Source organism: Enhydra lutris, unplaced genomic scaffold, assembly GCF_002288905.1.
Source record: "Enhydra lutris kenyoni isolate GAN:26980312 unplaced genomic scaffold, ASM228890v2 scaffoldscaffold37, whole genome shotgun sequence".
In the NCBI taxonomy this organism is placed as follows: domain Eukaryota; kingdom Metazoa; phylum Chordata; class Mammalia; order Carnivora; family Mustelidae; genus Enhydra; species Enhydra lutris.
The window spans coordinates 26,979,238-27,001,131 of record NW_019154121.1 but is presented as its reverse complement, the minus strand read 5'-3'; the positions used below and the strand labels follow the sequence as shown (position 1 = coordinate 27,001,131).

The window sequence follows — 21,894 nt, the reverse complement described above, 5'->3', positions numbered from 1 at the left end:
CAACAAGAATTTAAATTTCCCAATTTCAAGCCCCAAAAAATTTTGTTTTCGATGTTAAGGCATTCTCCCCCCTACGATTTTTCTTTAACAGGTAGCAGGTGCAGCCACTTGCCAATGTGATTGAACCTCAGATTACCCGGACTTTACGTGCTGCGTCCGTGGGTCCGGTGCCCGGCTGGGCCCGGTAACGGCTGCAGGTGGTTGAGCCACAGCGGGAGCCGTGGTCCGCCCGCCAGGTTTGTGCCGTCGCCCCGTGGCGTCAAATAAAGGCACAGATCTCTGTGCCGGTTTCTTCCTCCACAATTCCTGACCCTCTGGGGCTCCTGCCAGCGGTCGGGTCCTGAGGCCAGCCCCCTGCCCGGTAGGTGTGCGCAGCAATGCAGGCCGCTCTCGGCTGCTGGCTGTGAGAGTGCTCGCAGGCCCGGTGCCAGTGACCGGAGAGGCTTTCCGGGTCTTCTCCCCTCACTTTCCGAGGTCCCTTCTCGGGGTTTTCTGGGTTCAGTGTGGAGTGAGATCTGGAAGCAGGTCTGCCCAGGAAAGGGGGAGGGGCTGACACCACTGGGTGCCTCTCTGCCCTGGGCTCTGCATTTCAGCTGTGTCAAGGAAGGAGGGAGGGACCGAGATGGCGTACTGTGCCCTGGTCACCCAGGTGTCCTGGCCCCCAAGCCCAGCATGCACATCCCACACTCTCAGAAGGGGGAGCTCTGTGGGATTTGAGGCCCCGATGTAGGGAGTCCCCTTCTCTGTTTCCACAGACGCAACCTTGAGTGGAGCTGCGGGGTTGTGTCCTTCAGGCTTCCCGGACCCACTGGCCACCCCAGAGAGAGAGTCCGCAGCCCACCTGGATTTGAACAGGAAGATCTAGTGCCAGTCATCAGCTTTCCCCCACCCTGGGGTGGGGCTCCTGTGGCAGATAGTTTTGACCCAAAAGCAAAACCCCTTTCCCAGTGTGAACTCCACAGACTCCCCATCCTAACCGTGACGCTGCTGTGGCAATAGTGACCCCGACTGTGCCCTCATAATCCGCCCCCCTCCCTCCTGTCCCGCTTCTGCCCCCAACTGACCAGCTCACCCTCCCCTCTTCTCAGCCACCATCAAGAATCATGCCATGTAGGGGCGCCTGGGTGGCTCAGTAAGCGTCTGCCTTCAGCTCAGGTCATGATCCCGGGTAACTGGGATCAAGCCCCACGCAGGCTCTCTGCTTAGCAGGGAGTCTGCTTCTCCCTCTCCCTGCAGCTCCCACTGCTTGTACTCTCTCTCTCTCTCTCTCACTCTCTCTCTCTCTCTGTCAAATAAATAAAATCTGGGGGGAAAAAAAGAGAGAGAGACTCAGACCAGGTGAAAGAAGCACAGGCCTGAAGCCAGGACGCAGGCCTCTGCCCCCCATTGCTCTTCGCACCCCCCAGTACCCCTCCCCTAGCCCATAGTTGTGTTTGTGGTTTGTGCCCTGTGAACTGCTGGAGGGGGCTGGGACCCCACTGGGCCCCACGCGAACCAGACTGGGTCCCTTTATTCAGGAGTTGGGTTGGAAATACTGAAGAAGCGAGTCCGCTGGCCCTGGGAGGCCAGGGGGTGTACGGGCCCCATTACAGTTGCAGTGGAGGAGAGCGAGCGGCATGCGTGAGGAAGCCCGCGGGCTGAGGATTCAAACCATCACTGACCCGTGCCTGGGCCCCCCAAGCTTGGTGCCATGGCACTGATTTCAGGGGTCTCAGATTTTATGTAGACGGGGGCCCTGAAAAAAATGTTTGCCTAAGACTGGGTCTGGGACTCCACTTGCTCAGCTGTGAAATGGAGTAACTACAGAACTAGCGGGCATGTAGGTGTGTCAGGAGTGGTCCTGAATAAACAATGAGAATGCATTAAATATCAAAGGAAAAAGAAAAGAAACAAATCACAGTCGTGGTCTCTCCCCCTCCCTCAACGCACTGCTCACTCTGACCTGCCCCTCTGTGCAGGAGGGACTTTATTTGCCTCTTTCCCAGATTAGGCAACTGAGGCTCAGGCCCAGCGGCCAATCCAACGGCGGCGTGGCTTGGTGGGGCCGTTCTTTCTGGGTCCCTGCAGGCTGGACCTTGTGGAATCTCAGGACACCTGAGGTCCTGCCCTGGGGGACGGGGAGGGTGACACCAGCCTTCTCTCTTCAAAGATCTGCCCTTTGCTGTGCTGTCTTAGAGCTCTGTCGCAAGGTGTCCAGATGTGCTTGCTGGTTATTTCTACATACGTATCTGGCTCAGAACTCAGTATTCCGAGCGCGCTCTCAGAGTCCAGGACCGCCTTCAAGGCTTGAGAGTGCAGAGACCCACCACCTCCTCAAGTAGGGCTTCGCTGCTGCTCTTTTGTTTTCTAAAGATGTGTTTGTTTGAGAGAAAGGTGTGGGGGAAGGGTGGGCAGGGGCAGAGGGAGAGAGAGAGAATCCCAAGCAGATTCCAAGCCGAGCAGGAAGCCGGACGCAGAGCTCAATCACATCACTCTGAGATCTTCACCTGAGCCGAAACCAATTTCAAGATTTTATTTATTTATTTATGTATTTGATACAGAGAGCACAGCAGGGTGAGCAGGAGGCAGAGGGAGAACCGGACTCCCCTTTGAGCAGGGAGCCGGATGCGGGACTCGATCCCAGGACACTGAGATCATTACCTGAGCCCAAGGCAGGTGCTGAACCAACTGCTGCTCTTGCTGGCTCTTTTCTGGAATGTCCTTTAGTATACGTTGGAATTATCTTTCCATTCTTGTCACTTAAATGTGTTCTCATAATTCTTTATTTCCTTTCTATTGATTGCTTGGGTGGATTTCTCCAAGTGGGCATATTTTCAGCGTTTGAGTCAGGAGATGAGGAAATGCTGAAGACTTGGGTGAAGGAGGGGAGCTGGAGGAGGACGTCTGACTCAAGGACAGGAACAGACAAACTAGACTATAAAACGGCAAAATGCAAGGAGAATGTATGAACCGTAATGTCTTTGGGGGAAAAAGCACGGATTTTGCATTAAAATCGCAGCTCACGAGGTCTATGACCTCGGGCCAGTTACTTACCCTGTGCCTCACTTCCCGAATCTACAAAGTGGGGGTGATAACACCTGCCTCTGAAGACTGCCGAGGGAATTAAAGGCAGGTTGTGTCAGCGGGTCCCGGCTGCGTAAACACGGAGCTTACGGTCCCTGCGGTCGGCGGTCCTGCAATCCCAAGCCCCGCCCCCACACACCGCTGCCCCGCCCCCAGCAATTGCGCTGTAGTTATTGTCAGCACCACTAGGGGTCAGGCTTCGGCGCCTCTCCCTTACGCGAGCGCGCTTGTTCTCGGGGAGGGAGATGGGGCCAAGGCGATGTCTCCCAGATCCCAGACGCTCAGCTTTGGCCCTCCCACCCTCTCCTTCCCTACCCTAATCCGATTCGCGCCTCCTGCACTGGAGACCTCCGGCCCGTCTTCCAGGAGGGAGACGTGTTCTCTCTCGTAGAAGAACACCTGAAACGGGGCGGAGCCGGGACCCCAGGGGGAGGGGCTTGGCACCCAGGAAACCCCAGGAAGTTTTCTCCCCTCCTCCCAAGGAGGTTCAGGGCCCCCCCGCGCTGGTTCACAGCAACCCTATCCCCCTTAGAAGGGCGCAGATTCTGGCTAAGGGAGCTCCCTCCCGCCGTGTCCACCAGAGGCCAGTGCGCCCAGAGGACCGAGGCTATCCCCAAGCTGCCCAGTGCACTTTCTGGGCACACACTGACCCAGGCCCAGCCAAACCTCCTGATGGCTAACACTGTGCCATTCGTGTGCTTGCCCTCATTCGCTCATGGATTCGTGCAGCCTTGCCTCCATCCAGGGGAGGTGAGCTCACGCTTCACTGCGCAAATTCACACACAGGTATGGCCCCCAAAAGTGGTGGGTTTGGCCCCTGAGGGCATTTGGACATCTGAGGGGGTTTCCATTTGTCAGAACGATAGAGGAGGGACAGGCCTTTGGGCTCCCAGTAACTTGCAGCAAGATATCTTGCAACAAGCCATGAGGAACGGTCGCACAATTTCACCCAAATACATTGTATTCTTTGCTTGCTTTTAATAGACACTGAATTTTCCGGGCATGCAACGTACTAGATCAATAGACGGAAGATTTTACTTAGTTTTCTGAGGAAATTACCAAGAGTTATCCATTCACGATTTCAGAAACTGGGATCACAAACAAGAAGGTAACAATTGCAGAAGGGGGCTCCTGGGTGGCTCAGATAGTTAAGCGTCTGCCTTTGGCTCTAGTCTGCCTTCGGCTCTAGTCTGCCTTCCGCTCAGGTCATGATCGCAAGGTCCTGGGATTGAGCCCCACATTGGGCTCCCAGCTCCGCAGGGAGTCTGCTTCTCCCTCTCCTTCTATAGCCCCCCACCCTCTCCTGTGCTCTCTTGCTCTGTTGAATAAATAAAATCTTTTTTTTTTAATTGCAGAAGGATACCTATACAATGTTAATCCACTGTAAAATGTGTGTTATTTCCACGTACACAAATAGTAAAGGTATGAAAACATTCAAAGAAATAATAAACACAAAAATCAGTATAGTGGTCATTTCTGGAGAAGGAAGGCTTTTGATTACTTTTTTTTTTTTAAGATTGATTTATTTTAGAGAGACAGAGAATGAGGAGGGGCAGAGAGAGAGGGAGAGAGAAACTTTGGCAGACTCCTCACTGAGCTGGAGCCTGCCGTGATCCCCACCCCCGATACCCCCCACCCCGAGATCAAGACCAGAGCTTAAACCAAGACTCAAAACTCTGGCTTACCAACTGCGCCACCCAGGGGCCCCTGATGACTTCCTTCTTTAAAGACAAAAAAGTCGACCTGATGTAAAAATGCCAAAATGTTAAGATTTAACAAAGCTGGGTAATGGGTGAGTTCTTAGTCCTTCCATTACTTTCTAGACTCCTCTATGCTTTAACTTACCCAAAAAGGGAAGAGTCTTGACAAAAACCCAAGTGGGCACGTGGGCGCTGGACTGGCGGTGCTTTAGCCACTTTCCACGCTGAGCAGCTGCTCCCAGCTTTTAAGATCGCACGTTGTTGGGATTTTCTTAAAATCAAGACAGCATTCTGAGCCCTGCTCCCTCCACTGTCATCGTTTTACTCTGAGCCATTCCCCTAGCATTTTGTCGCCAGCTAGCAGTCATAGTTCCTTTTAACAGTGTGCTACCGAAGACCGCTCACGGACCAGGCTCTGCAGGGGTGAGGCTTTGCGGGCCTGGGGTTTGCGAGGGGAGATCGCCGCTCGGGGCAGGGATTCTTCTTGGGCACAAATACATCACACGAACAACGGCAGACCTGACCTCCTTGTAATGAAGATCCTGGGTGAGAGCTGTGACATGGCGCTGGGACAGGGGAATGGAGGCGAAGGTTGAAGAAACCCCAGCCACGTGTTCATTTTTACCAGTTCTTCCCATGAGGCTGTAGCTTATTATTGTTTTCACGTAGACTCTGCCGAAGACACCTGAAATCTCTGCTTGTGTTTTCAATCTCCCCACATCACCTGGGCGCTTTGTCTCTGGGCTCTGGCCCTGGTGCCCGAAGGGCAAATACAAGTTAAACTGTGGACTTCAGGTGATCACGATGTGCCAGTGTTTATTCATAGTTGTAACAAATACGCCACATGGGGGGGGGGTTTGCTGATGGTGGGGGGCTGCGGTGGGCAGGGGTTATATGGGAACTTTCTGTACTTGGAGCTCATCTTGCTATGAACCTAAAATTGCTCTAGAAAATAAAGCTTATATTTAAAAAAAAGAAAAAAGGCTGAATTTTCCTAGTTGAAAATAAGGGAAGACGGGGCGCCTGGGTGGCTCAGTGGGTTAAGCCTCTGCATTCGGCTCAGGTCATGATCCCAGGGTCCTGGGATCCAGCCCGGCATCTGGCTCTCTGCTTGGCAGGGAGCCTGCTTCACCCTCTATCTCTGCCTGTTTCTCTGCCTACTTGTGATCTCTCTCTCTCTGTCAAATAAAAAAAAAATTAAAATTAAAAAATCTTAAATAAGGGAAGAGACGTCCCGTCCCTCCTTTTTCTTCTAGAATTTCTTTCTTGGTTCTCCATTTTTTTTTTTTTTTTAAGATTTTTTTTTTTTATTTGACATTGAGAGAGACCACAAGCAGGGGGAGCAGGAGAGGGGGAAAGCAGATTCCCTGCTGAGCAGGGAGCCCGATGTGGGGATCGACCTGAACTCCAGGATCATGACCTGAGCCAAAGGCAGATGCTTAACCGACTGGGCCACCCAGTCCGTGCTTTCTTGGTTCTTACATGAGTGCACATCTTTTAACAGCTAAACAAGCTGCTTGCCAGTTTGAAAACTCAGCAACATTTCCTCCAGGAGCTGGGAGCCACCTTTTTGAAAGGGAATCATCGAGGAACACATCTCCCCATCCCCCTAATCCCCCCCACCCCAGTTTCCTGGGAGGAATGGCCTGGCTTAGCTCCAGCTGTCACTTACTTTGAATTGCAAAATCTATCTCCACCACAAAGAGATAAAAAAATCGACAATTTCTTTCTCTCTCTCTCTCTTTCATATTTTTTCTACTACTACCTTTCATTGAAGACACATTTTTTTTTTCAGAGTTTCCCCCTGGGCCCCTTTTTAAGCAAGTGCTGCAGGATTTTTGCATCGTGAATGCCCATGGTTCTCGGTCACCCGCTCCAAAGACTGAAGAGGTAGACCTGATAAAGAGGTGGGCAGCTAAGCGGTTCAGTAAGCGATAGTAGGAAGCTCCCGAAGAGGGAGGGACCTGAGAGGGTTGCTTGCTCAGGTCCCTCCCCTGAGAGGGAGTCACACCTGCCTATCTAGATAAAAAAGCTAGATTTCCCTGTCTTTGAAATCTCTTTGGAGGATGGCCTGCGATGCACATCACATTCAGGCTTAATGCTTTTTTATTCGATAATACAACGGTTTTCTTCCTCTTCTACCTTTAGGGACAGGCTTTTGGGGAGATTTTGTCTTTAATTCTATTCCCCCCGCAAGGCCCGAGTCAGGAAGCAAATGTTGGGATGCGTGGCTTGGCCCGTGTGGATGCCTGTGGGGGCAACAGCTCGGCCAGGCCCACTGAGTGGGCTAAACTTGGACAGCCTCTGAGAACAGGGGCAAGGTCAGCCCTGTGCCCCAGGAGCTGCATGACCTCCCCTTCTGAGTCTGCTGCGTCTCATCTGTGAAATGGCGCTCACAATTCCTTCCTGAAAGTGGAGAAACAATTCAGACTGTTTCCCACAGCATCCCCCCACTGCCCTCATGAAGCCCCCTGGGGTCATCCCGGGCAGATGAGCTCTCTCTCTTGTGATCTCAGAGCTGGCCCCCAGCCCCAGTTAACCACCACAGTCATAGTTTTATGGATACGCATCTCATCCCTCCAGCCTAATCTGGGGGTTGCACATCTTGCAGGCTTAGTGTTGACTCTATTCACAATCTTTGAGCCTTTGTTGAGTGCCAAGAACTTCTGTGCCACGAGAAAGCCTCACTCTGCAACGGGTCTGCCTGTTTTGGTAAACCCATCTTTGCCCAGCGGGGTGGTCTGGCTATGGGGGCAGGGCAGGTCCCACGGAAAGGAACAGAGGACGAGCACTGATTGGGGGTGGGAGACAGCACTCAGGGACAAGAACGCAGGAGGGGAAAAGGAATGGGAGGCCAACCTGGGATAAGAGATGCAGGAGCGGGTGGGCCCCCCACCGCTGTGTGCTTTGGTGAGCAGATTGTCAGGTGGGCCTGGGAGCTAAGAGCAGAGCAGCAGGCACTGTGGGTGGGAGGGGGCAGTCCAGGAGCTGGGTTCCATCCTTGGTTCAGAGAAAAACTTCAGTAACTTCTCTTACCGGGCGGGACGTCCGGGATGGCTCGGTGCCCAGGGAGGGTAGGGGGAGGCACTGCTGGAGAACCCCCGAGGCAGAGAGGAGGCAGCGGGGCCCGGCGTGTGCGTGTGCGTGTGTGCGCGCACGTGTGTGCGTGTGTGTGCCCCTGACTCAGCAGGGACGGCGGGCGGGCGAGGGTCAGAGACAGATGGGGCGGTGGTGGCGCCGGCGAGGGGCTCGCGGGGCCGCCGTGACCCCGCAGGCACCCTTCTGACCCCGGGCAGGGGGCGGGGCGCACGGCGGGGCTCGCGGCGGGGGGGTTCGGTGCTGCGGCCGGGGCGGGGCGGCCCCGTGCGGGCTTAGGGCGCCGGACCAGCACTAACGCGCCCGCCAGCAAATCTTTTGTCCCGGGCGGCGCTGAGCCAGCAGGGCTGTCGCCGGCTATATAGGGGCTGGCCGCCGGCGGGGCGGGCACACCATGGCGCAGCGCTCGGGAAAGGTGAGTGGGGCCCTCCCGGCCGGACCGACGGTAACGGACGCCGCCCGCGCGCGGCCCGACACCCGCCGCCTGGCGCTGCCCGGGGTCCTCGGGAGGCAGGGGCCGGACTGTTACTGGAGGCCCCTGCGCCTCCGACAGACCCCAGCAGAACTGGCAAAACGGCCTGCCCGCCCCGGGCGCCCTGGCTTCTGTGGCGTGGGGGTGGCACGGTCCCGTCTCCACCGCCTCCAGCACTGGCTCGGGGGCGGCCTGAAGGATCTTGGATCCGGGGGCGACCGGTTCTCCCTGAATCTCTCTGGGCCATCGCCCAGGAGTGGTGCAAGAAGGTGGCAAATTCAGACCTCCGCCCCCCATTCTCTGCTCCCTCTCCTGGCGGATTCGATGCAGCCTTTGGTCGCCAGAGGCCAAGTTCAGGGTCGGTGGGGAGAGCATTACTCAGTCTGCACTGGCTTGGTCAGGCTTCAGTAACCCCAAACCCCAAGAGCCCATCATGCCCCTGTGCACCCTCCCTGCCGGACCCAGAGGGACCCCGGGAGCTGGGAAGTCATGTCCTGGCTTTCAGAGCTTCTGGTGGGCGGGAGGGTGAGGATGTAGAAGGGTAGTCATCCAAGACCGCCACCGTGACCTGGACCATGAGGGTGACCTGGCCAGCGATGGCAGCAGTTACCAGCCACCAGGCACCATTATTTGTACTTTGCCAGGGCCCTTCTAGGAGCAATTCTAGAAACCCCAAGAGTTATTGTGTGGTTGAATTTCACACTCCCTGGCAGAAAGTGAACTTCGGGGCCAGTAGAGGTCGTGTTATGTAGTTTAGGGACAAGGGGAACCTGTCAGCGCCATACTGCCGTAGGACACTAGACCGAACGCTGAGCTGGCGATGCTCCAGCTGTGACGCAAGCCCGGCACCCAGGGGAGTAGCCCAGCCAACAACAGGATGAGTTACATTGAAAATGCCCCCGTTTATGGGGCACCTGGGTGGCTCAGTGGGTTAAAGCCTCTGCTCAGGTCATGATCTCAGGATCCTGGGATCGAGCCATCGGGCTCTCTGCTCAGCAGGGAGCCTGCTTCCTCCTCTCTCTCTGCCTGCCTCTCTGCCTACTTGTGATCTCTCTCTGCAAAAGAAATGAATAAAATCTTTAAAAAAAAGAAAAGAAAAAAGAAAATGCCCCCGTTTAGCCATGAATCCCTGCACCGTGCCCTGACTTGTCTCTGTTGCGCTCGCTCAGACTTTCCCACTAAGGGGCCCCGTCCCAGGAACCTTTCTGAAAATTCAATGTTTGGTTATGATGGTGGGGTTGTGGGTGAAATGCTTTCTTCTAAAAACACTTCCTTGGATGTTATGATTTAACAACGAACAAAGACTAAGTTGAAAAAATGCAGTGGGAGAGGTGCCTGGGGGCCTCAGTTGGTGAAGTGTCTGCCTCGGGCTCAGGTCATGATCCCAGGGTCCTGCGATCGAGCCCCGCATCAGGCTTTCTGCTCAGCAGGGAGCCTGCTTCCCCTCTCTCTTTGCCCGTCTCTCTGCCCACTTGTGATTTCTGTCTCTCTGTCAAATAAATAAATAAAAATCTTTTTAAAAAAATGCAATGGGAGTTTGAAAAGAGCCTGTTTTCAAATGGGCCCAGGGACAAAGGGAGAGTCCCTATCCCCATATATCTACTGAAATTTATCTGCTCAAGCATGACCCCCCACCCCCCGGAGTGGGGAGGGCCAGGTCCTGGGTCTGACCTCAACCCACCTTCCCTTCATTCTTTCACCCTGCTAACGGGGTTGACCACCTGCCATCCGTGGCAAGCCTGGGAATCAGGGTTTAGTTGAGGGTGTTGGACGCCAGGTGTCTGCTCCCAAGCCTGAAAGGACGGAACGCTCTGACCTCGAGCCCTCTAACCTGGCCTTTCTAGATCATCCTCTATGAGGGCAAGCACTTCACCGGGAGGAAGCTGGAGGTCTACGGGGACTGTGACAACTTCCAGGACCGAGGCTTTATGAACCGGGTGAACTCCATCCGGGTGGAGAGCGGTGCCTGGGTCTGCTTTGATCACCCCGACTTCCGGGGCCAGCAGTTCATCCTGGAGCACGGGGACTACCCCGACTTCCTCCGCTGGAACGGCCACAACGACCACATGGGCTCCTGCCGCCCCATCGGGATGGTGAGTGGGTCTCCGGCCAGGGGCTTCCTGCCAGAGGGACCGAGGGTCTGTGCTGCTTAGACGTGGGACAAAAACATCTGGGAGCGCAGCCTTCCAACTTTAAGATCTGGTGAGGTCACGGGATGTTTAAGATGGAGAGATGCCCCCATGCGGACCCGCCTACCCCCCGAGTGTGGGAAAACATGAGACCGAACCCCAGAGCGCCTGCGAGTTTTTATACCTACATTTATCAAAGTGTATCAGGCAGCAACCTCCAAGGTCCGATTCTGACATCTTGCTGAATGTTGCACTTAAAATGGCTGTTGGAAATATTAGAAGTTTGGATTTGCAATCAGATGGGGGAGATTTTAGCTAAAGCCAGGCTGATCTGGGCCCGGGTTATCCACCCGTGCGGGTCATCTTGGAGCACTTTCCAAGAGACTTTGGACGTGAGGGGTGTCCCTACCCGTGGTGAAGGACTGTTCGTGTCTAGCTGCCCTTACAGGGTGTAGGGGTGGTTCGAGGACCCGGCATTCCCATTCTTTTGGACTCTCCCAAGTTACAAGTGCCAGCTGAGCCGCTGGGAGGCCCACATGATCAGGGAGATGGCTGCTTCCCGAACCAGACTCTCTGAGTCTCAGCCATGTGTCTGTGGAAAGATCTTTCCCTGGACGTAGGGGCCAGGCGGTGCCAGTGAACATCTGAAGGGGGCGCTTTTCTACCGAGTTATAAAACCAGCGGGGCTTTGACATCTCAAATTGTTAAGAATGCTTTCTTAGTATTTCCACCAGGCCGTAGACATATGGAAACAGGAACTAACAGGGATGACTCTGGATCTTGCAGAATGCGATTTCTATGAAAACTATCCTGGGTATTTTTTGAATGCTCTTCTAAGAGATATCCTTGTGGCCAGCTGTGATGCGGCCCCATCCCCTGCGGCCCCCAGAGCCAGTCGTAGGGAGCTGGCCCTCCTCTGACTTTTGGAAATGCAAGGAATCTTCTAGGGGCTTATACACCGTCATCGCAGTGAGCCCGCAGGGATTTCAGCAAATGAGATTTCTGTTATTTGTTTTAGATTTTTTGCTTCATGTTTTAATAAAAGGTTCTATTACAGTTTGTAAAATATTATCATTTAAAGGCTTGCCCCTGGGGGTGCCTGAGTGGCTTAGTGGGTTAAAGCCTCTGCCTTCGGCTCAGGTCATGATCCCAGGATCCTGGGATGGAGCCCGCATCAGGCTCTCTGCTCAGCAGGGAGCCTGCTTCCCTTCCTGTCTCTCTGCCTGCCTCTCTGCCTACTTGTGATCTCTGTCTGTCAAATAAATAAATAAAATCTTTAAAAAAACAAGATAAAATGAAGGCTTGCCCTTGGCCTGCTGCCCCAGGGTGGAAATGAAGGGCAGAGGAATGCGTTGGGGCGGCTGGGGCAGGGGTTCCCCAGTGCCGGCACCAGAAGGAAACCCAGTGGTCTGGGTACTGGTCAGAGCACGGCCACTGCCTCCCAGGCGTCCGTCCGGCCCTCTCTAACCCTTGGATTCTTGAGTTGACTTAAGAGGAGCTTGGACTGGTTCAGGGGCTTGGAAAGCTTTGTAAAGTAATAGACCCTTTTCGTTCGACCTTTTCGGCCACGCACCAGAAATAGCGGAGTGCCTTGTTGACACTTGTGCCAGGGTGGCGGGCTCTCACTGCCCGCCCCCGCCCAGCGCAGGACTTCTAGGATCCCTGGCTGCACGGGTGTCTATGTAGGGGAGGGAAACTCAGTGCCTTTGCCTTCTTTCCTTCCTCCGCTCCCACGGGGCCCACAGCATGGGGAGAACTTCCGCCTGGAAATCTTCGAAGGCTGCAACTTCACCGGCCAGTGCCTGGAGTTCCAGGAAGACTGCCCCTTCCTGCAGAGCCAGGGCTGGTCCAAGAACTGCGTCAACGCCATCAAGGTGTACGGGGACGGAGCGTGAGTACAGGCTGTACGGCCACGGACCGCAGCCCAGCGGGGGGCCCTGCACAAGCGAGTGTGGGCAGCCTGCCCCCCCCCCCCCCCCCCGCAGGCCCATTCCCTCCCTCAGCTGCCTCCTCTACCCCAGGCGAGCAAAGGAGGCAGAGCCCCAGCCCGCAGGCCTCCCAGGGAGATGGACATCATGGTGGCACTCACTCCTGGTGGACAGACTGTGGCCGGGAGGTGGGGGGGTTTGGTCCAGGCATAGAGGGGCTTGTCTGCCCTCCTGCAGGAAGGTCATCAAAACCCCGGGCTAGCCTGGCTTCTGTTGGCCCCTGCACGCTTGGTTCCTTCCATCAGCTGGGCGTGGGCGGCCTGTGTACCCGTGCTCAGCCACCGCCGAGCATCTAGCTGAGGCTAGAGGGTGACCTTGCCCCTCTTGTGAGTGGCGCGGCTGGGAGTGCAGCCAGGCGTTTGGCTTCAGGTTGGTGTCCCCGGTCTAGACAAGAGAGGCCTCGAGACCTCAGCCCCATCCCGTCTGCAGAAGAGCCCCCTCGGCTCCCAGGAACATGGCTCCCGTCTCAGCAGCTTAGGGATCCAGCTGCTGTGTCTGATGTTAGGGTCAGGGAACGCCACAACAGGTTCAAGAGGGTGGTCACGGGAGGGGCTGATGAAGAGAGCGGCTGAGCCAGAGGAAGAACCGGACCCCCTTTCCCAGGGGCAGCCTCACCCAGAGTCCCGGGCGGCCCTGCTCCTCTCCCACCATCTCTGTCATTCTGGTTCCATCAGGATTCATTTGGTCACGTCTGCCTTTCTCAGCCTCTCAGAAACCCCTTTTGCCCTAAGTTGGGGATCTGGGGGGTCGAATTCCAGAACCACCATTTGCCTGGAAAACTGCCAGCCAGCTTGTGTCTCAGGAGGCCAAAATCCTCCTTTGCCTCCTGAGACCGTCGCTGCCACCCCTACACCCACCGGGGAACCCCCGGGGCCTCTTGAGAAAAAACCGTGGGAAGGCAGGAGCTAAGAGTTTTGACCACAGGGGCACGGGGTCTCCTACAGGCCTTGATTTGCCCAAGAGGAGATGGAGACTCAGCAGCTGCATGTGCCCAGCCCCTCGTTCCGACCCAGGGCTCTGTTCTTCTCCCCCTTTGCCTCCTGTGACTTTCATTAGTTAAAAAGAGAGAGAGAGAGAGAGAAAAGAGTAAGCCTTTGGCAAGGGGGAACTGCCAGAAGGTCTGGATGTGACCTCCTTCAGGGCCTTCCTAGGGTCTGATGGGGCCCTCCAGGCAGGTGTCCCTACTGCCTCCCAGACATAGGAGTCCACTTTGCTCGGTTCTGGAGTCAGCCCAGGATTGACCTGTCCCCACAGACCTGTGTCCCAGAGGGTACTTCCCGCCCCCTAAGGGCACAGTCCCTGCGCTGTGGATGGGCCTTGCCCACCTCCCTCCACATCCCCCCACTCCCACCCCATGGCTCCCTTCCTCTTCCTGCCCATTCCTTCCCCAAAGTCACAGAAGGAAGGCCGGGAGGAGAGGTTTACTGAGGAGGCCCAGCCCGTGGGTGTGGGGAGATTGGGGGCACGGGAGGGGGGCAGTCTGGGTCCAGTGGATGTCAGGGCACAGGGAGGCCAGGGGGTGTGGGAAGGCCAGGATAAACCAGGTCAGCCCTGAGGGACCCTGTAGCTCACACACCCGGGCCTCTCCTGCTCTTCCTGACTCCTGACCCTTGTGTAGAAGCACCAGGCACGGAGGTGGAGTCAGGATGGAGAAGACAGCCCACGGTGACAGGAGAGGGGGTGACAGGAGAGGGGAGTGCTGGGCAAGCTGTCCCAAGCAGACCATTCACTCACTCACTCAGGGGGCTGTGTGGCCTCAGGCCGGATGGGCTGTAATTTCTGAGTGTGTCTCAGCAGAGAGAAAGTTCCTTTAACCGCAGAGAGCTTTGGGGTGGGAGGGCAAGAACTCTCAGGGCCACAATAAGGGTTAACTGCTAAGTCAGAGCACCCCACGGCCTGGGCCCCGAGGGACCCCAGCAACCAGATCCGAGGCCTGTAGCCCCGCTTTGCCTCCCATGGTGGAAAAGCAGAAAGGGAGCCTCAGAAGTGAGGAGGAGAGGCCTGGCTGAGAAAAGGCCGGTGTGACAAGTGGGCTGTGAGTCCCCTTGGTGGGGGGGGGGCAGCTGTGATCCTCTCCCTACCCCCCTCTGCACCTCTCTGGCTCCAGACCCTGGGGGCGGGCAGGTCTCCTCTCTGGGCCAGGAAGGGAGGGATCCTGCGCTCAGCGGCCCGGCAGTCACCGGCCTCCCTCTGACACCAGGTGGGTCCTGTACGAGGAGCCCAACTACCGGGGCCGCATGTACCTAGTAGAGCGGGGTGACTTCCGCAGCTGCTCCGACTGGGAGGCCCACAACGCCCGCATCCAGTCCCTCCGGAGAGTGGTCAACTACTTCTAACTACTTCTAGTCTGCAGGCCCCGGGTGTGCCTGGGGGCAGCCCCTTCCAGCCCCCCTGGGGCTCAGACCCTAGGGAATAAAAATCAGAGAAACGAGAGCAGAGCTGGCCTGAGTGATTTCCCCGCCCCTCCCTGCCACCAGGCAGCCGATGGGGCACCTGAGGCCCTGGGCAGGAGGCGGCTGCAACACAGTGTAGGGGGCTGGGGGGCCCAGAAGGACAGCAGCGGTGGGGGGGGGGGGGGGGGGGGGCGCTGTGAGGCACCCCCTGGGGAACGTGAGAGCTGGATGGCATCTAAACGGAGTCGAACACTTTCCTTTCATTCGTGAAAAGCCCATGCTCTGAATGGGGAAGGGGGAGCCTGTGGTCCCCAAGCAAGCTTCAGGGGGTCCTCTGGCCTGGAGCCTGGACCAGCCAGGGTGAAGGGGAGAGAAGTGCTGGGGGTGGGAGAAGGCCCCGCCCCTCCCTCCTGGCTCTGCCTCTCCCTGACTCAGCAACTCCCGGCTGCCAGGCCATGTGGTCTGCTCCGCAGCCAAGAGCCTGACCCAGGGTTCACGACTCTGCCTCTCTGGCTGATCTTGGCTTAGGGATTTACTGGGAAGGCCCCTCTGAAAGGATGGGCTGGACCTGAGAGACACATTGTCCCTTGTGTCCTGTACCGGGGGCTTGGAAGAAGCTCGAGAACACGTGGACTTGGACGGAATGGAGGAGGAGACGTGGAAGGAGCCGGAATGTGGAACATCACTCCAGTCCCCAGCCTGCTCCCAGGGCTGGGCAGACCCAGGGGCTGGGCTCCTTTCTCCCCTCTGGGTGAATCCATGGAAACTCTTTGTGGCCTGGGCCCTCTCCAGGACACCAGGTCCATCCTGTTGGGGGGTGAGTTCAATGGAAGGGAGCACTGCCCCGGGCGCGGGGGGGGCTCAGGGAGGAGCCTGTCCTGGGTTTCCGGGAATAAGAGGGTCCTTACTCAAGACACTTCCCCACCCACACTTCAATGTCCGGCCTCCCCTCCCCCGTGAGAGGATGGGAACCTGCTGGACACTAGAAGTGGGACAGGTAACTCCTTCCCCCTCCCTGCAGCCCCCACCCCCGCCGCCCCACCTGCACGCCAGAATCCTGAACCACAGAGCAGCCTGGACTGACTTTGGCTGTTCAAATGGAGATGGAGATGCTCCTTCCACATGGGTCCTCTCCTGTGGCCTGGGCTTCTGGGGACTCAGGGCCACTGGGCTCTTGGACACTTTTATGGAGATGGTCCCAAAGATGTCTGTCTATTCCCCACGGCACCTGGACCGAGGCCCCTGACTGGAGGATGGATCCGGGACCACAGCAGTATGAATTGTTCCCAAGAATTCTGACCATTGGCAAGCCCCTGGTCCTGCTTTCCAAACCCCCCAACTCTCTGTGACCCTGGGGTCTCTGCCCCCCCACAGTTTGCCTCTTGACCGACCATGCAGGCTCCCATCCCCTCCTTACCACACATCTTGCGTGTCCTTTTCCCAGTAGAGGAAAGGGGTCCCCACCAGGAAGGGCCCCTTCAGGCTGGCCACTTCCTCAGGACCCCTATGGGAGAGAACTTGAACCCTGAGATTAATACGTAAACTGGAATTGAGCTGTGGACAGGCTGGGGATGGTAGGGATGGAAGCTGGGGTTTAGGGAGGGAAACAGGGTCCCTGAAAGAAAGCCAGAAATCTCCGGGCTTGGGTCCTGAGTGAGGGAGAGGGGGAGGGTCGTCCTGGTGGACTGTGAGGGTGGAGTTGCTCCGTTTGCCAGGCCCCGCCCCTGCACCCCAGGTCTCCCGCTGAGACCAGTGGAGAAGGTGAGTCACCGAGAGCTCCCGCTGTTCACCCTGGGTAACACCTGCCAATATCTGGGTGGCAAAGGTGTAGGGACCCCACGAGTCTGCTGGGGGACCCCTCTGAGCAGAGTTTACACCCTGGGCAACCGTGCACCTGCCCAGGATGGGGCGGAGGGTGGGGCGGAGGCCACCATCCTGCCATTTGTACGTGGGGTCTACAAAGGGTGCACTCTGCACCCCACATGCCCCAGTCCACCTCCTGCAGCCCGGAGAGTGGAACCTCAGAGTCCCGGGCACTGTGGGATTGAGGTACACCATGTGCAGACCCTCCATCCACACCCTCCCTCCTGAAAAGGCTCAGATCATGAACTTGAAGAAACCACCACAGACCGACAGCAAACCAGTTCCTCTCTTCAAGCCCGGAACCAATGAACATTTAAACACACAGTCACCAGGTCTGAGCTGGGAGGAGCCTTTGTAGGAAATGATGCTCTTGTTTTTTTCATTTCTCCGCCAGTTTGTTCTGGGAGGTAGAACTTTTCTGTGTGAAGTCCACCACTCTGGTCTCTGCTCTTATGGGCCCTGCCCACGGCTAGGACCCCGTCCCTGCTCAGCTGGTCCCTCAAACCTGCCCCCAGGTCTGGGACAGGAGGGTCTAGGGTTCCAGCTGGCCCCAGGCTTCTAGGGTCCCACACCCCTTTACCTGCTGATGGTGATGATGGCCAGTGAGCGTTCGTCGTGCTCTGCAAGGTTCCTCATTACGAACACTGATCCCAGGATGATAATAGTCCTGTTATCACCACTGCGAGCGGGGGGACAGTCTAAGCAACTTTCCCGAGGTCACAGGATTCAAATCCAGAGCTGGCTGACCTCCCTGTTCCCAACCAGCCTGCTACCCTGCTCCACAGGTTGAGGCGGGGTTTACCATCGTTAAAGTAAGCATCACCGCACCCAGGGGCAATCACATGCTCCAAGCACAGTCCTCTGCCCTCATCCAAACTCCCTGTGACGGGGAGGAAGGGAAACGGGCATCCTCACCCTGGAGCGGGGCATGTGGGGTGAAGCAGGACCGGCCTTCTGCCCCCACGGTGTGAACTGGGAGTGAAGCGGCCCAGCTGCTCAGGCTGCCCTCACGAACACCACTGCTGCGGGCTCCTCACCGTCCAGAGGCTGGAAGTCCACGGTCAAGGGGCCATGGGGAGGGTTTCTCCGGACGCCTGTCTCCTTGGTCATCTTCCCCACGTGTCTTCACAGGGCCCTCCCTCTGCGTGCGGCTGTGCATGGGGACGCTAGTCATTTTGGATTCGGTGCACCTGAGCTACCTCATTTTAACTTAATTGCACCAAACAGTCACCTTCTGAGGTTCTGACGGTCAGGACCTAGGAATCTGGGGGGCACACATTTGAGCCCATAACGCAAACCAAACAGCCTCAGGCCTTGGCGTCCTGCCCTGTGAAGTGAGTGCAAACCTATCTGTTGTTCCAACTGTATACAGTTGTAAAACCCAAGCAAGTAAGCCATGAGAAGGCGCTGTATGAATATGGGTCCTTGGAAGTAAGCCGCGTGTGCAAGGTCACCCAGTACACTGGGACGCAGGGAGAAGGAGCTCCATCGTGGGGGAGCCCTAAGAGCCGGTACTCCCTATGATGTGACCCCAGACAGGTCACTGCCCCATGCCTCAGTTTCCCCTGCTGTGCGGTGGGGTTGGCCATAGCACCCCTTTCCTAGGGATTACGTGAGAACTGATTGAGGAAGCCTTCCCATGGGTCCAGTCCTCCAAAAGCCTGGGGGTGTGGGAGGGGCAGGCCTCGCAGCCCTTCCAGGCCTTCCAGAGGTTTCCTGAACTTGTCCCCTCTCCCCAACACTGAGGAATATCGGCACCTCATTAACGGGTGATTTAATGCTTCACCCTAAGGGCTTGTGCTCCTGGGTGACCTCCCCTCACCCCAGCCCCCTGCTCCCTAATCTGTCAGCAAATCTGCTTTCTGTAGGAAAGAGGAAAAACAAGATTCCCACCAAAGTGCTTGTGGGCAGGCCTGTAATTTGTCTGAAGTCGGTCCAGGGGGCTGGTAGATGGAGGCCCGCTGCCTTCTGAGGAGAGTCACACATGCCTCACATACCTCTGTCCCCACGCTGCGGTTTGGGGAGCAGGGACTTTCTCGAGCCAGCCCTCCGCCCGCAGCCCGGGCCCTCCCCCGCCCCCCACCTGACCGCTGTTCAACAGGCCCAGTCAGACCACAGGAGAAAAGTTTCCCTTTGAAGATGCAGATGTTCCTGGCCTGCAGGGACCGGCCCAGGCGTGTTCTCTGGGCGCATTCCTCCACCCCCTGCAGGTGGCCAGGCTGTCCCCTGCATCCTTGGGGACTCGCCAGAGGGACGCAGTCTCTGCTGAAGGCCTCCCGTCTCTGCCTTTGCTCCAATGACATACGTTGGTTCCCCCCAGAAACCCTATGGGGTTTCCATGAAAACCTGCGGAACGAGAGACTTTTCCAAATGCAGTCTGGAGTTCCAGTTTGGGAAGATGGGAATGTTCCGGGGAGGATGGTCCCGCGAACGCGCTCCGAGCCTCGGAACCGAACACGGAGAAGTGGTTTGGCCGGGAAGTCTTGGGTTCTCTATGTTTTGCCACAATAAACACAAAGGTCTAGCTCCTCATCGCTGGGGTGGTGGTTTGGAAAAGAAGGACCCTCCCCGGATTCTAGAGGACCTTGGGGTGCTCCCTGCCCCCACCACCCCCACCAGGAGAGTCTGTCCCCTTGTTCTCGATCACCTGTGGTTCCCGAATGCTGAGGGACTGGAAAGTGCATGAGGCGACGTTCCTTCTGCAGGGTGGCTCAGGGCGCTGCCATGGGACTGGGCTGAACCCCAACTTCCTAAGCCCCAGCCCCTGCTCAGCCGCACTGGTGTCTGGGGGCAGCCTGGGGACACGGGAGGGAGGGACCTGCACTGCAGTCTGTGAACCCTGGACGAGGAAAGTAAGCGTTTCTGTAAACAGGCTCTTGGCTCCCCTGCTGCCTGCGGCTAAGCCCCTCTTTGGAATCAGTGATTGAAAACACCCCAAGAGTCCTTGGCAGCCGCTCAGTGGGGTGTCAGGGTCCCTAGAAACAGACCAGCCCCTTGCTCAGGGTGGGAGGGGCAAGCAGGCTGAGCTGTCAGGGCTGAGCACCCTGGCCCTGGTCCATGCGAGCCCCAGCATCCCCCAGGACCACCTGGCCACTCTGGATGGAGTGGAGGGCAGGGACCCGGAACGGTGAGCCATCAGCCAGGAAAGAGGGTCCCAGTTCAACCAGAGTGGGTTTGGCCTTTGTGTAGGACTGCTCTCCTTGGGGATCAGAGTTCACTGGGCAGGAAGACACACCCACACCCTCTCTTCACCCATCTTGCCGGGCCTCCAACATCCAGAGCAGGGAGCCCAACCCCTTGGGGCTGAGAAAGTTGTCTCTGGGCTCCATTTCCCATAGAAGATTTGGGAGGCTGCCCTGGGTTCCAGACATGGGGAGCATGGGGGTCACAGCTGGGCCCAGTCCGCTCAGGGCCCTGGAGATTCCCGAACCTCATGGACAGAAAGGGCAGCAGGAAGAGGCACCCCCCCGCTCAGGAAATGGGGCTGCTGGCCGGAAATCCTTTCCCGAGGCTGGTCACCATGAGGGGCACTTCCAGAGGGAGCAGCCCCCCTCCCCACACACAGCGAGCACTCAAATGCCTCTTTACACATGAGGGGGCTGCACACCAAAGCCAGCGGGTATCCGACCTATTCAAAAAATAAGACAGAAAAAGTCTGTGAAGACATCTTTGGGATTTTGAAAAAGGTAGAAGAAAAAAAGGTGAGGTCAGGATAATGTTAGCATCCATAATGTGACGTGGGGTACACGGTCCTGATTCTTTGCTAGGGCAGGCCTCCCGACTGGGCCCCAAGCAAGCAGGGAACAGCGTCGGTGCCATGATGCAGGGTCCAAAAGATAAAAAGAAACCACTTTCCCAGGAGGAGTCCAGATGTTCCTGGGACTCAGGCCAAGGGGAAATTTCTTCCATGGGTCCTCAGGACCTTTGCTGCAACCCACAAGCAGCATCCTCCACACATCCCCCTTGCAAAGAAAACAAGTTCCCTAGGACTCCGGCTAATAATGCCCCATAGGGCTGGGCTGATGGGATCAAGCCAAAGTAAACTTTCTGTGGGGGTGAATGTTTTCGCATCACTTGTTTACAGAGGGACGTTTGGCTCATCCTCAGTGAATCTAATTGGGCCATTAAAGCGGGACCCAGCCATCCTAGCCATCCTTCGTTATCAGTATCCACGAATCACAACAACACAGCTAATATTTATTGAGCAATTACTATTTATTTATTGATTGAGCAACTACTAAATATTATTGAGCAATTACTATGCCCCAAACACTGTGCTAAACCATGTGTACACGTGATGAACTGGGTATGTTATTCTCGCTCTTTTATAATTGAAGAAATAGATTTTTAAAATTATCATAACTTCCCAAAGTCGCACCATGGTTGCAAAGGACGCAAAGTGCCCCCAACCGTGTGATCCCAGAGCACGCTCCTAACTCCTGCCTCTGGCCCCGCCACAGTGACCTTCCCGTCTTTCCGATGAAACCTGTATGTGGGTCATTATATACAACTGAAATGGCTGTGTGGAGCTGAATGTCAATATTTTCTTTTAAAATAGTGCTGGTCAGAGACCCATATGACCCCAATGGGTCATATTTCTCTAGTTTGAAAAACACTAGTCAGCAAAGACCTAAGGAGATGTGACAGACAAGGTAGACTAGCTAATCCAGTCCCTGTCCGCTTCCCTGGCCTGTTCTCACTAACGCATCTGGGAAAGCCAGCTACACTTTCCCCTGACTCCGTTCCACAGACACAGCCCCTGGACACAGCCATGGGAAAAAGCTCTGGGCAAAGAGATGAAAGCCAAAGACTGTTAAAAGGACTTCCAAAAAGCTTTTTGCTGTCTTGATAAAATGTCTCTTTTCCCTGACTTCCTGCCTGGAATGAAGATGTGATGCCAGGAGCTCAGGCAGCCTTCTTGTAATCATGAGAGCAAAGTAGAGAGAATCTGGTTCCAACCTCATTAAGCTGCTAAGCAGGGTCGGCAGCCACCCTTTTTGTTATGTTAGAGAAATTAAGCCCTATTTATTTTGCCAGGATTAATTTTGCCTTTCTTTCTTTCTTTCTTTCTTTCTTCTTTCAAGATTTTTAAAAAAGATGTTATTTATCTATGGGGCGCCTGGGTGGCTCAGTGGGTTAAAGCCTCTGCCTTCGGCTCAGGTCATGATCCCAGGGTCCTGGGATCGAGCC

At 56.2% G+C, this 21,894-nt stretch overlaps 1 protein-coding gene across 1 annotated transcript; it reads left to right on the top strand.

Moving 5' to 3' along the window:
* The first annotated feature begins 8,111 nt into the window (after positions 1 to 8,111).
* Positions 8,112 to 14,784, top strand: LOC111154539 (crystallin gamma N). Its single transcript, XM_022514203.1, has 4 exons — positions 8,112 to 8,274; positions 10,176 to 10,424; positions 12,206 to 12,351; positions 14,649 to 14,784. The coding sequence occupies exons 1-4, from the start codon at positions 8,254 to 8,256 to the stop codon at positions 14,782 to 14,784; spliced, it is 552 nt and encodes a 183-aa protein (XP_022369911.1). The 5' UTR covers positions 8,112 to 8,253.
* The last annotated feature ends 7,110 nt before the right edge of the window (positions 14,785 to 21,894 follow it).

What these genes read in the sequence shown, in the direction of transcription:
- LOC111154539 (XM_022514203.1), top strand. Translation starts at nt 8,254, where the DNA reads ATGGCGCAGCGCTCGGGAAAG. An exon ending in TGGCGCAGCGCTCGGGAAAG is followed by an intron (nt 8,275 to 10,175) that starts GTGAGTGGGGCC and finishes TGGCCTTTCTAG; the next exon opens with ATCATCCTCTATGAGGGCAA. An exon ending in AAGGTGTACGGGGACGGAGC is followed by an intron (nt 12,352 to 14,648) that starts GTGAGTACAGGC and finishes CTCTGACACCAG; the next exon opens with GTGGGTCCTGTACGAGGAGC.